The sequence below is a fragment of the Penicillium macrosclerotiorum genome, assembly GCF_028827735.1.
Source record: "Penicillium macrosclerotiorum strain IBT 26536 chromosome Unknown utg000003l_segment0_segment0, whole genome shotgun sequence".
Taxonomy (NCBI): Eukaryota; Fungi; Ascomycota; class Eurotiomycetes; order Eurotiales; family Aspergillaceae; genus Penicillium; species Penicillium macrosclerotiorum.
Genome location: NW_026643083.1, coordinates 1120861 through 1133692, shown reverse-complemented (window position 1 = coordinate 1133692; position 12832 = coordinate 1120861). Strand labels below are relative to the sequence as shown.

Here is a 12832-nt window from a genome sequence, read left to right as displayed (position 1 = left end):
TGCCTTCACTCATCACAACCATGGCGGCGTTACCAGCAATGCGGCAGCTGGGCTGCTTGAGATCAATGATCAAACCTCAAGGGGCTATTCAGCAACAACTAGGTCGTCGATTCATTACAACTCGCTACTCCCAGCGCCCCGAGCGCGTTCCCCTCCCTCCAACCCTCCCCCAGCAATTCCTGTCACAATTACCAGCTCGCATGCAGCCTCAGAATGGTAGGTGTTTCACCGGACATTTCTCTTTTGCTACGTGTATTGACCAAAACAATTGATTACAGCACCCAAACCGATTAAGGTCTATCCTGCTCCTCCCTCCGTTCGTGCTGTATGCAAGGACCCAATCGCAAAGGTCACCGAGTCGCAATTGGAGACCCTGGACCCTAAGGGTGATCGCAAAGCCCTGTTTGATTACCGCCGGAATCCCCGCAGTATCAAGCCCGGCGATATTGTCCGAGTCACGTTCAAGAACGGTGACCCATTCAACGGTGTTGTCTTGAGCATTAGGCTGCGCGGCATCGACACTTCATTCCTCCTTCGCAACGAACTGACTCGCGTTGCCGTCGAAATGTCGGTCAAAGTTTTCAATCCCAACGTCCAGAGCGTGGAGATCGTCCAGCGGGCACAGCGCAAGATCCGCCGCGCAAGACTGTACTACATGCGGTTCGTCTACCTGACCATACGCCCTGCATTGCATCTTTTATAAATAATTTAGTGATTACTGACTTTCATAATCCCAACAGGTCTCGCAAGCACGACCGTCGCAGTGTGGAGAACGTTGTGGCTGCCTACGTCCGCCAGAAGAGAGCTTTCTTAGGTGGTGGCAAACGGTGATTGTACGATGTTCCTGCATGGTTCCTTTAGCACATATTTCAAGATGTATTATTATCTGTTCATATTAAATCAGTTCCGAGCATAGTCATAAACCATATTTGGCTTCATGTGTTCGCGTGAACAAATCTCGCATCTTAGACTCGAAGAAGAAGTGGTTGGTTTATGTCCAAATCCAGATGCGGGGAGGACTCTGGAGGAAGAATGATTGTATCTTTCCTTCCTGAGCTTTTTGAAGAGCACTCTCGTATAACCCGAGAAAGTCCTTAGGGTGGTTCATTTTTAATCATCAAGGTACTCGAGAAAGAGACATTTAATAGAGTCTCATTGGGGAGCCACCAGACATCTCGAGATCTGGCGACAGGTGTCTCGTCGCAAGGTATCATATTCTTGATAAGCGTTGACTCAGTGTGTTTGGTGGAGAGCGAGGCTCCAGGCTACATACTTTCATATAATTTGTAGTTGTGCTCTCATGAAGGAAAAAACAGAAACTGTTCATGTACTTGACGTCAATTCTAAACTAGATATAAACGCAGTCATAATGGAAGCTTTGTACTTCGCCCTTTCTCATGTTTCGCCATGAGTACCATATTAATATCCATCTGATTAGCTACTTCAATTGCGCTCAAACGGTCAAACGTCGGGCCTTGAGGTACTCGTAGTCCTCCATTGAGTCACGGGTTTGCTTTTCAAGAAGCTGAGCAACCTCATCCCCAAACTCGACCTTCCACTTTGCTACCTCCGCATCAATATTAATGTTGGCAGGGGCTTTGTCCTTTATTATGCCCGATGAGGCCTCAAGAGTACCCAGCAAGATCTCAGCAGCCTTTCGGTGCTCCTCTTTTTTGGCGGCATCAGCATTTGCGTCGGGAGCGGCCCAGTTGAGGGACTTCTTCACATCATCTTTGCCGCCCCACTCAAACTTCAGAGAGTCCTTATCAAGGCCTGTCTGTTCACAGAACTTGATCAACACTTCAGGGCTGTGGATGAGGTCGTGAGCGTCCACTACGGGCGGCGGGATCGGCACATCAGGCTGCTCCATGCTCCAATCGTACAACTTGCGAGTCCAGCGCATGCTCATATTGGCCATGGATGCACCGGCAATGCCGTCTTCGTCAATATATCCTTGATCCTTGACTTTTATCATAGCCCGGTAGAAGGAGGGACAGCTGAGAGCGGGGTGTCTGATGATAAATGCGAGCTGCCATGATCTCAGGTACTCGTCGGATAGGACGGTCTCATTTGACGGAGAATAAGTTTGGGATGGGCCGTATGATTTAGGGATATTGCATCGGAGAGATTTCCAGAACTCTGGGTCATCATAGCCACTCATCATCTTGTAAAGAGATGCCGGGTTATAGATCCAGAAGGCATGCTCTTTTGCGAACATGATCTTCTTTTCCTTCTGCGCTTCTTCAGTCCAATCTTCCCAAGACTGAAAACACTCCTGGAAGAGCTGTTGCACGCGGCTTTTTTCTTCCTCCGTCCATTGCTCACCCGGCTTGGACAGCATGTCATTTTGTGCCGCGGCGACGAATGCGGGATAGAAAAAATAACCCCCCTGGGGGCTAGTGAGCACCTTGGGCTGTTTATAGACATCCAAGACCTTCAAAAGAAGATTGCTAGCTGTTCGTGGAATGCTGACAAGCAAAACACGGCGGGGATACACTGTGGGGGCGACATTGGCTTGAGTGGCGTCTGACACCGTCATGGTGGATGGAATTGGGATCGAGGGAACTCAAAAATAAGCTTAACTGTATAGACAGCAATAAGCATGCAAGAAAATGGTGACAGACTGGGGGCAGATGGCGTGATTAAATATCCGAGATCAACAATTTCTATTTACACTAGAGCCTTTGGGGTGTTTGCTGCTTCAGAGCTTCTCTGCTTCGGACTTTGCCTGACAAGGTGCGCCCGAGAGAGCCCAGCTAAAATGAGTCGAAGGCAGCCCTGGCCAATTGTTTCTTGAGAAACAAAGACTTGTTCGGCTCGGATTCAGGTCCTGCAGATCTCCATTGGGGCGGTGGAGCGAGCAAACTTCACTATAGCTTCTCACTGGGTGCAGCCGTTCGATCTGCGTTTACGCGAGCGTTCTAGAGAAATGGGGGGTGCATAGTTTCGGAGCTTCGGGCTGTCAGTTTTCCGAAGAATACGGTGTGGTCCCGATTTGTGTCGATAGTGATAGCCCTATTTAGGTTCCCTGTTCATTACATGGCAAGGATCTATCTTCGCTATCATAGGCATTCATTGCGGTCACGGGTTCCCACGGGCCGCTGTTCGGACAGTCGGACGCATAATGGACCCGATAGCTTATAAGGTGAGGTATCAGCTTCCTCACAATTTCCACCGAGCAAGTTTCAGGACGATGCATCACAGCCACTGCGTGGGACATCGCCGATTATTCCGTCGGGCCATCCATCCAGCTCTCATTGTCAACCTTGCTCAGGTTTCTTCTTACAGTACCAACACGTCTAGTGACCATTACGCATGGTATCTCTCTCACGGAACCTTCTGTAAAAAAAAGTTGATCAATCAAACGCCATACTGTCCACCCTTGCAGGTGAAGTAGCAGTGAGAATGACATCCCACCTTTGCATGCTCCGGGTGGAGATTTGCGGGAAATCTTTTCGAGGATCCACTATGACCACGTTGGCTTGTCTGGATAGGCAAATCACAGCGTATGTACTAATCATACTATTATTCTACATAAAACGATACGCTTGGAGAAACAGTCGCGTCCGAAGACACATCCTTAATTCATCTATGAAGGATTTATAGCCCTCAAAGTTCACTAATGAGTAAAGTCCGCCCCGCCATGGCCCCGTGGCCTCTGCATTCACGGGCGTCGAGCTTCAACTCCAGTGAAAATGAACTGGGGAGAAAATAAGATAACGGTTGTGGCTACTATCTAAACAATATTCTGTCTTTATCGGTCTTCCGTAATACCATGCAGTTCCAATCTTATTTGTTTTTACATTTTTTCGTTATTTTTTTTTCTGAGAAAAATAGCATTTGGAGCCGGCTTATCTAAGTATGTTGGCTTGGCTTTGGGTGAGGTTCCAATGATATAGCACGTAGCCGATTCCATTGAACTGCCTTGACTATGTCCTAAGCAAGAATCAAGGATATTTCTAGGGTACTAGAATTCTAACATTTACATCTCAGGGGTGATAAAAAAGTCTCTTTAAGCACCAGCGAGAGAGCATGAGTGATTATATCCATGATACCTCTTTTTTAGACCGAGTTCTTTGTTTCAAGGTGCTTTGTATCATAAAGAGGAACAGGGATGGTAGAAATGCCAATTCCTTATCAGTAATCGTTATTTGATTACTAGGATCTTCTACGAAAAAAGGGTTCCCCAAGGATCATTATTTTTTCAGGGTTACTATGTTGCTGGTTCCTACTGAGAGCTTCAGCTTTGTGGCTACAATCATCCTTTCTCCTTAATTAGTGTGACTTTGTCACGAGAAGAATGAATCATTATACTTGAAATCAAGACGAAGTTGAGATAGAGCTGTAAATTGAAAATGGGAAATCACTGGAATGCCATTCAGACGGCCTTCTACGGCTGATGCTGATCAAAATGTTGGGCCTTCTTCTCTCAGTTAACATGTTCCGAGGGGAAATTCAAATTTCCCGATCTCAATTATCCCGTAGACATTTACGTTATTACTGATTCTCATGCCGCATTTCCATAATCAGTAGATATAACGGAAGCTAGGTGAAAAAGTCAATGTAAGCTGCTAGCAATCTATGGAAGTTGGAGAAAAATTCTACTTACTTCAAGTTCTCTCGATCAGTCAAATCCAAAAATGCAGTTGAATCCAGGTCTCTTCCTGCAAGTCCTCCTTCCATTTGCGACTGGATACGATCACGTTTCTTGTTTTCCCAACGCAAAAGCAGGCCGAGAATGGATATTAAGACAGCTTCGATCAGATGCGAGACGATCATTGACCAAATACCAAGCTCGTATGTTGGCCTATATAATATTCAGTAAGAGCAGCATAGGTAATCATGATATGGGATCATACGATTGATCTGTCTTATAAAAGAACGGCCCTGCAATATTGCCGGTGCAGTATCCGAGGAAGAGGACGGCGTTGGTGACAACCTTCTTGGTATGGCCTTGATTAGATAATTATCGTCAGCAAAATGAAACGCTCTCAATCGTCAAAGCTATAAATCTTACCTGCTGTGTTCGCAATCTGCATGCTCAATATCAAAACGAACGCAGCATTGTATGGGCCCGTCAAATAGTAGCAGATCAAGCGACCAACAGTTCGGTCAACAGGCACAAACCGGAGTCCAAATGCTCCACAAAGATTGGGAATAAGAAATATCAGAACAAATATACAGCGTCTATTCTCAAAGCGATCGTTGAGATACACGCATGTGAGGATTGATAGAGCGATAAGTACACCATAAGGAATCTGAGAATAGCCAGTTGTTAGTGGAAAGCAGATTCATATTAAGACCGGCATACTCACCTGCATCAGTGTTGTCACCAAGGTGGAAAATCCAAATCCTTTTATAATAATAGTTCCAAAGTTGCTTATACCACCATTAGGGATATTGCCTGTTTTTTGGTCAGTGAACATGTAATAGCAGGGTTGATGACCACTCACAAACGGCACCCAAAATGAAGAACATATATAGCTTGTAATCTAAGAATGCCTCCAGAATTTGATATGGCTTTAGGTGTTTATTCTCAACGCCGGTTTGGTTCTCTCGGATGCGTTCGACGGCTGTTCGTCGTTCCCTCTTCGTAAGGCCTGGGGCTGTAACAGGTGAATCAGGGAGAAAGATGAACATAATGATGCCCCAGGTTGAGCAAAGAGCGCCACTAAAACTGATCAGCAAATTTAATTCATAGGAGCACAGTTGAAGGAGTCATATTACATCACGATAAACTCGTATTTCCATGATGGGAGAGCACCTCGAATGTGACCAATTCCATAGCCAAGCAAGCCACCCAAGGCAATGCCAATGCCATTTGCAGTGTACCATAACCCAATACGAACTGGTTGCTCACGCCGTGTATACCACATGCTAGTTATTAACATGAATGCTGGGTCGGAACATGCTTCTGCGGCACCACCAAGAGCTCGGAGAACGGCGAGAGTTTCGAAACTGTTGCACGCGGCTTGGATCATTAGGAAGACGCCCCTGTATTCCACACGTTAGTATAAAAACAGGATTCAACTATAAGTAAGCATATGGAAACTTGCCACATAAAAATATTTGCTCCCAGATATTTCCCTATCAAAATATTCCAAGTCAGGGCTCGCAATCATTCTGGGGGTGGGGGTAAGTAGGTTGGGCTACCGATTGGCAGGCGTTGCATTAGAAAATTCGTCGGAAATGCCCAGGCAAGGAAGCCAAAGTAGAAAATACTACTCAGCCAGTTGTACTGAGTTCCATGAAGTTTGAGATCATCGCGGATGCCAAATATAGCTGCGTAGCTCAAGGTTGTCTTGTCGATGTAAAAGAAGGCGTAACAGACAGCCAGGTAGGGGAGAATCATGAAGTCAATTTTCCACAATATTTTTCTTGCCTCCGCAGGGTCAACCTCCTCGTGAAGCTCATCCGGGTCGTTGAATAGAGCCATCGCAGTATCTCCATCCGCTGATTTGACGGCCTTCCATTTCGATGAAGACGCGTTGTTCTCCGCATGGGAAATAGTCGGGGCATCAAGAATATCCGCCTTGGATGGCTCTCCGGCCGGTGGATTGTTCGCCATATTTTATAGCTCAAATATGCCGTCAAAATATGCGTGAGATCAAGCAGTGGGAAGTTGATGAGCATGTAACCGTAATCGCAAAATGGGAAGCCTAGAAGGAATCAACCGCATAGGAGTCAATCTCAATTCTCGAACGAAAATAAAATTTCCGACACCAGGGGGGTCTTTGAAGTATATGTCTGCAGAATGGCACCAACTTAATCCCTACGGCCGCCCCTCAAAGATTGATTCATTTCGAACGAAAAGGGAGTTTCCATCCCCGCAAATAGGAGAAATCAAGTGACCCACTCAATAGATAAAACAATACGTTCGAACTGCGGGGAAGACCCAGAGGCATCCCCACGTTGGCTCAGAAGAGTCGTTTCCCTCGAAGATCCGGAAAGCGATGGTCTTGGCTGACGACTGTCACAATCGGATTTGCACCGTGTCTGGTCTGGGATGGGCGTTTTTCTACAAAGCTGACACAAAGCTGACTCCAACATTGGTGAGGTATCCAGCCGGAGATTTAGCCACAGATTCTATTCTCCCTCGAAATAGAGAGCGCGAGTTGTCAGTTTCTCGGAAGAAGTCCGAACACGATTGCGCTTTGTCGCAAGCCAGCGACGTAACATGGGGGTGATGGACGCATGCTTCTTATGGTGACTGATCTTTGTGCTCGGTTATAGGTAGGTAGTGCCTCGGGTGGCCGATCGCGCACGGTGACTAGTGACCCCAACCTGCCCCATGGAGATAAGCGGCGTGGGGGTCGTGAAGAGAATCCGGGGTCCATGTGCGGAGAACAACAGCTCACTCGGGCTGGGCTCGTATAGACTCGACGAGTCACTTGAGACGGCAAGTGGGTCGATCAGATAGGATGCCGTTGTTGAAAAGGATTTATCAGACCTTCTGGAATCCCTATCCAACAGCCACCTAATGGGACAACACGCTCAATAAGAAAGGCCCTCGGATCTCGGACGGCTTGCAAACACCTCGAGTGGCGCAGTGGAGGATATTTAGCCATGAATTACATTTGTACTTCGAATATTGCAGACGCCTATTGTCACTGCACTAAATATACCCCCCGATGAAACAGTATGCACGGTATCCCTGAACGTATAACTTTTTTTCCACTCAATTTTGCTTTAGGGTCTGTCACTGGTTTGAAGTTTCAATTCTCTCTTCGAAGCCCGAAATAAGAAAGAGGATACTTTTGGCAATTTGCACAGTCCTATTTACCTCCGATTGAAGTTCAAAAATCGAGACTGTTCCATCAGATATTAGTACTAATTCAATGCTGGCTTCGCAATGTTGACTTACCGCCAAGAAGAGAATAATGAGATTTGATGCTACATAGGCGAGAAATATGCCCAGGTCTCTCCATCGATGGCCGAAGTTCATACTGAAAGGCTCGTAGAACTGATCCCCAATCTTATACGCGCAGTACTTGCACGCTTGAGTCCCATTCTCCAAAAGGTAACCTGCTCCTCCCCGATCAAAGAATGCTTGCATATACTCGCCACAGGTTTGGTTTGCTGGTGCTTCAAAACTGTTGTATTCAGCTGCAGAACAGGTCACATCCCGTCCGTGTAGTTCGGTGACAACCATGCCGCCAATCAGGCGAGTAAACGGATCAAGCTGGTACAACCAAGCTCGCCAGAACTTAGGCATTTGTGGCTTAGGGATGGCAACACCACAGAATAGAGAGAAAATGATGGAGATTGGAGGATTGAGCTGTGATGCGATGAAGCTGTTAGGTGTCAGAGCTGAAATCATTTGACCAAGAGTTACTGCGAAAATTTCCGTGATAAGGACCATAAAGAATTGATATCCGGCGCGACTACTTGCAGACTGGAATGCTGGGATGTAGTAGAGAGGCAGAAAGAAGCACACGGCACATAGAACACTGTACGGCAACTCGGCAAGGACCATGGACAGTGAGAAAGCGAATTGACTGTATGTTTTGGATGCTGATTCGCGGTAGAAGATCAGTCGTGAAAAATCATAGCGTGGCTCGACCTGTTGCAGAATTATAGCGGGGAGGACGGTGACGTTGAAAAGGACGAAAATGCGGTATTGAAGAGAGGAGCGAGAGTCATCAAGGTTCCTGAATGCCAAGCCGGTTATGACTGATATAACAACATGTGTGAAAAGCCGAGTGAAGCCGTAGTTTCTGGAGCGCCAGAAAGAGAGATGGGTTCGCCGCCCAACAACTTTGATTTGATGCCAAAGAGGCGACGCATATTCTTTCTCAATGGGCGCATTGTTGTCAGATGTAAATTGTCGGGCAGCCTCGGCACGTTGCCCTTTGATTTGTACGATATCTTTCTTCAGAGTCTCCAGTTCTGGCGAACTTCTCCAAATGTCTCCCCAATCACGATCACCGATTCGCCGTGTTTGCCCAGCGCCGATCGCATCCAGCATCCATTCAGCCGGGTTGGCATCAAGAGGGCAGTCGGCACCATAGCGGCGAAAATATTCCAGAAGAATTCGGGAATCAGAGCCAATGTCGCCGAAATAAACACATTCGCCTCCTCTCTGGAGCAACAGGAGGCGATCAAAGTTTTCAAAAAGCGCTGAGTTGGGCTGATGAATAGTACAGAGAATAGCTTGACCAGCAGCGGCAAGTTTCTTAAGGAATCGCACAATGTTGAATGCCGACTGGCTATCCAAACCAGATGTCGGCTCGTCGAGAAACAGTAAAAGTTGAGGCTTGGCTGCCAACTCAACTCCAATCGTGACTCGCTTTCTCTCTTCGACCGAGAGGCCGGTCTCGGGAGTTCCAATAATGGCATCGGCCAGATTTTCGAGCTCGAGAAGACTGATGATTTCCTCAACATACTCATATTTATCGGCCTGGGGTGTTTCATAGGGCTGGCGGAGAATAGCGGAAAAGCGTAATGCTTCTCTTACAGTTACCATGGGTTCGTGGACATCCAACTGCTCTGCATAAGATGTTCCTCTCTGGAACGAAGTGCCGGGGAGCTTTCCATCTACCAGGATATCCCCACTAACGACTCCGATGTTTTTCCGCGCAGCTAGAACATCCAATAGAGTTGTTTTGCCTGCTCCCGATGCTCCCATCAAAGCGGTCAACTTTCCGGGCTCAACATATCCATAGACGGAATTCAGAAGCTTTCGGGTTCCCGAGGGAACCGGCACTTCGTACGAAACATCCTCCCAAGTGAAGACGGACCTTGATGTGATATTTAACTTGGTTCCAGTATCCACGGACTTTGACTGCCGGTTGGCTTTCTTTTTTTCCAATGCCTCGTTGAGTTTTTTTCGCTCGCTGTTTTCTTTCTGGAAGAAAGTGATTGTCTTACCACCGGCGCCGAACTGAATTGTTTCACCAAAGTAGAGGTTTGTTGCCAGAAAACCGGCTATGAGAGCAATCATGATACCGAAATTTCGCCACAAGTCTTCTTTGAAATAGCTGAAAGTGGTCGAAAGATAGCTCGAACCGGGAATAATTGCCGATCCGGCCTCCCCGCCTGCGAGAGTGCACGCTTGGTGAGCAATGTCATCGTATCCAGTGCCACTGGGAACCAACTGCGACTCGGAGCAAGTCATGGTGAGACGACTGAACTCGTTCACCATCAGAGCGGCAAATCCTAGGCCAAAGGGATTGATGTAATAAATCCATCTTAACCACACCTGGGCGCCTGACCACTGAATCAGATAACCAGAGGTCAGGACAAAAAGTGTGATGATGACTGAGGCGAACTTCATGGCATAGTCAAAATCGGGACAGAGACATCCAATTGTTCTGAAAACCACCGTCATGCAGATATAGCCAGTGAGGACAATGAGAACAAAGGTAAAGAATGCACCGGCGTCCAACGCCAAACCACACATGAAGTACACAATAATGGCAAAAATAAGAATTCTCGCTATTGCAAATGTTGTATCGACAAGGATTTGGGCGATGAACAGTGCGCTTGGTCGGTAGAACGTGAATGATCGATGTTTATTGATAATTGAACGACCCATCATCGTGGAAGCAAGTTCCGCGAAGGCTTGGAAGCCATTGAAAAGCATGCTGATGAAGAGCAGACCACCTCTAGTAAAGGCACCGGCACTTGTCTTGGGTTGTTTTAGCCATACAGTGCCTAGAATTATTGCAATTCCGGTAGAGGTAATCCAGGATACTGTGAGAGCGAATTTGTCTTGCCACTTTATGAGGAACTGCCTGCGCAGTAACGCCCAAATTTGTAGATGCAGCGGAATCGAGTAGACGGATGACTTTGGCGTATACTTGCGTTTAGCCTCTTGGTTGGCGATTTCGAAATCATCGTAGATCTGCTTTTGATGTTCGATCTGTGCTCGATAAGCCTGCATCTCTTCATCGAGCTGCTTGCTGTATTCGGAATTGACGAATGCATGCGCTAGGGCCTGCGGGGTGGACGGCACATCAGCCGCGCTTCTTCCATCCTTGAATTCTCTTTCAAAAGGGTCTGTGCATCCTGTTAAGTAGTCCGGAGTGGTCTGCCGAGGCTTTTCTCGGAAGCCAAGCCCCTCGAAGTAGGACCTAGCCTTGTCTGTCGGGCCGAAGAATACCTGTCGGCCACTATCAATCACAAGCACTTTATCGAATTGCTTGTAGATGTTCTCGGATGCCTGGTAGAGGGACACAAACGTGGTCGTTTTGTAAATATTCGTTTGAATTCGGAGAGATTTCGCGAAATCAAGAGCGGTTGAAGCATCCAAGCCACGCGTGCTGTTGTCCCAACCGAGCACAGCACTGGAAGTGATCATCATCTCCGCGATACTGACCCGTCTTCTCTCTCCGCCACTCACGCCCCGGATGAATTGGTTTCCAATCACGGTGTTTGCCGTGTGCTCAATATTGAACATTCGAAGAAGCATATTCGTGACTTTTTCCTTGAACTCGGCTTTTGACACGCCATGCGGGCGTTTTCCTGGGGTCTTGGTGTCTAGCGCAAAACCAAGAGTTTGCTTAACGGTTAACGTAGGCTGATGGATATCATCTTCTTGATTGTAAACCGCCTCCCCGCGAAACCGTTTGCAAAATTCATCGTATGACCATTGACCATAAAGAACCTCGCCATCGACCGCGGTATATCCAACGCGCTGGTTGGCAATGACTTTCAAAAATGTGGTGCATCCAGACCCAGGTCTTCCTAGTACCAATACCATCTCTCCTGGTTTAGCCAGGCCACGAAATCCCTCTAAGATATTGAACTCCTTTCCTTGATTGCCATATCCAAGCATATTCATGATGGTCTCGGGGACATTGAAGAAGTCGACAATGGCATCAGGGAATGTCTTTATAAAGGTTTTCATGCCGCCGATTCCTCTCACAGAAAGGTCCTTCCAAATCACACCTATATCACATAATCAGCACATAAATCACCGTGCTTTCCGTGAATACATACCGATATGCTTGTCTTTGATTCCCGCTTCCTTCTCTGCATTTCGATTTCCTCGCAGCGTAGCTTCCAGATCCCATGGCTCGTCCGAGTCCGCAGAGCTTCCCGCTTTTTCCACATCCTCGGCAGCAGCAGCGGGTTTTGACGCTCGAGACGCTTGCTTCGATAATTGACGGGCTTGGTGCGAAATGCTAGAAAATTGTCTATTCATTTCCGAGAACGCATACTCGGCCTTCTCAACATCAACGCCGGTTTGCGACATGGTCATTCCCTGTGGGTTGGAGATACGGATTTCTTCCCGTTGGCCTTCATAGCTGGTGGTCCGAAGAGAATCGGTGTCCGAATTTGTGCTCACATCTCCCGCAGGGGGCTTCTCCTCCATGATTTCGGTGTTCAAAACGAGTATTATTAGGGGGCTTTGTTTGAGGTGCGACACTATTTCACAAGTTGCTCCGCGTCTCCGAGCTTCTTCAGCGGACTTCACCCCCAGCACCTGTTGCAGCTTCTCGGTCTAGACTGTAGCTCTAGATAGCCTGTGTAGATAAACCTCAATCCGTACCAAAGTTCAATCCGATCGAAACAGAAAAAGGTGGGAAGATCTGAAGGTTCCTTCTGATTTGGTTGTTCCGATGAAGCCCCCGAGATTTAAAGGAAGGCAAAGATCCAGGCAGAGAAGGGAAACGCGTTGACGCTAAGGAAGCCAGGCTAGACCTGTACCTCGACTAACCCCTAAATCCATGTAAATCTCTACCATGTCACACTTTCATTCAGTGCCCACTTCGGCCCCGCCTCGACAAGGATTCAGCGCCCCCAGGTGGGGGAGTTTGCTATATTTCCATATGTGAAACCAAAGCCTAGGAAGTAGCGGTGATGGACCAAAGTCCTGATCGGAGGG

The 12832-nt window shown here is 47.4% G+C and overlaps 4 protein-coding genes across 4 annotated transcripts; 1 reads left to right on the top strand and 3 right to left on the bottom strand.

The window, feature by feature from the left end:
* Positions 1-20: 20 nt before the first annotated feature.
* Positions 21-831, top strand: N7462_003304 (mitochondrial 54S ribosomal protein bL19m; the record flags this gene model as incomplete). Its single annotated transcript, XM_057075030.1, has 3 exons — positions 21-216; positions 279-660; positions 741-831. The coding sequence occupies 3 exons, from the start codon at positions 21-23 to the stop codon at positions 829-831; spliced, it is 669 nt and encodes a 222-aa protein (XP_056934535.1).
* Positions 832-1453: 622 nt separating this feature from the next.
* N7462_003303 (uncharacterized protein) lies at positions 1454-2539 on the bottom strand (the record flags this gene model as incomplete). Its single annotated transcript, XM_057075029.1, has 1 exon — positions 1454-2539. One exon carries the CDS (start codon positions 2537-2539, stop codon positions 1454-1456), a length of 1086 nt encoding a protein of 361 aa, XP_056934534.1.
* A 1987-nt stretch (positions 2540-4526) lies between these two features.
* N7462_003302 (putative MFS allantoate transporter) lies at positions 4527-6568 on the bottom strand (the record flags this gene model as incomplete). Its single annotated transcript, XM_057075028.1, has 9 exons — positions 4527-4545; positions 4610-4807; positions 4860-4953; positions 5018-5258; positions 5316-5404; positions 5454-5671; positions 5728-5994; positions 6057-6087; positions 6154-6568. 9 exons carry the CDS (start codon positions 6566-6568, stop codon positions 4527-4529), a joined length of 1572 nt encoding a protein of 523 aa, XP_056934533.1.
* A 1211-nt stretch (positions 6569-7779) lies between these two features.
* Positions 7780-12319, bottom strand: N7462_003301 (putative ABC transporter; the record flags this gene model as incomplete). The annotated part of the gene is made up of 3 exons (XM_057075027.1): positions 7780-7809; positions 7865-11892; positions 11944-12319. The coding sequence occupies 3 exons, from the start codon at positions 12317-12319 to the stop codon at positions 7780-7782; spliced, it is 4434 nt and encodes a 1477-aa protein (XP_056934532.1).
* Between the last annotated feature and the right edge of the window lie 513 nt (positions 12320-12832).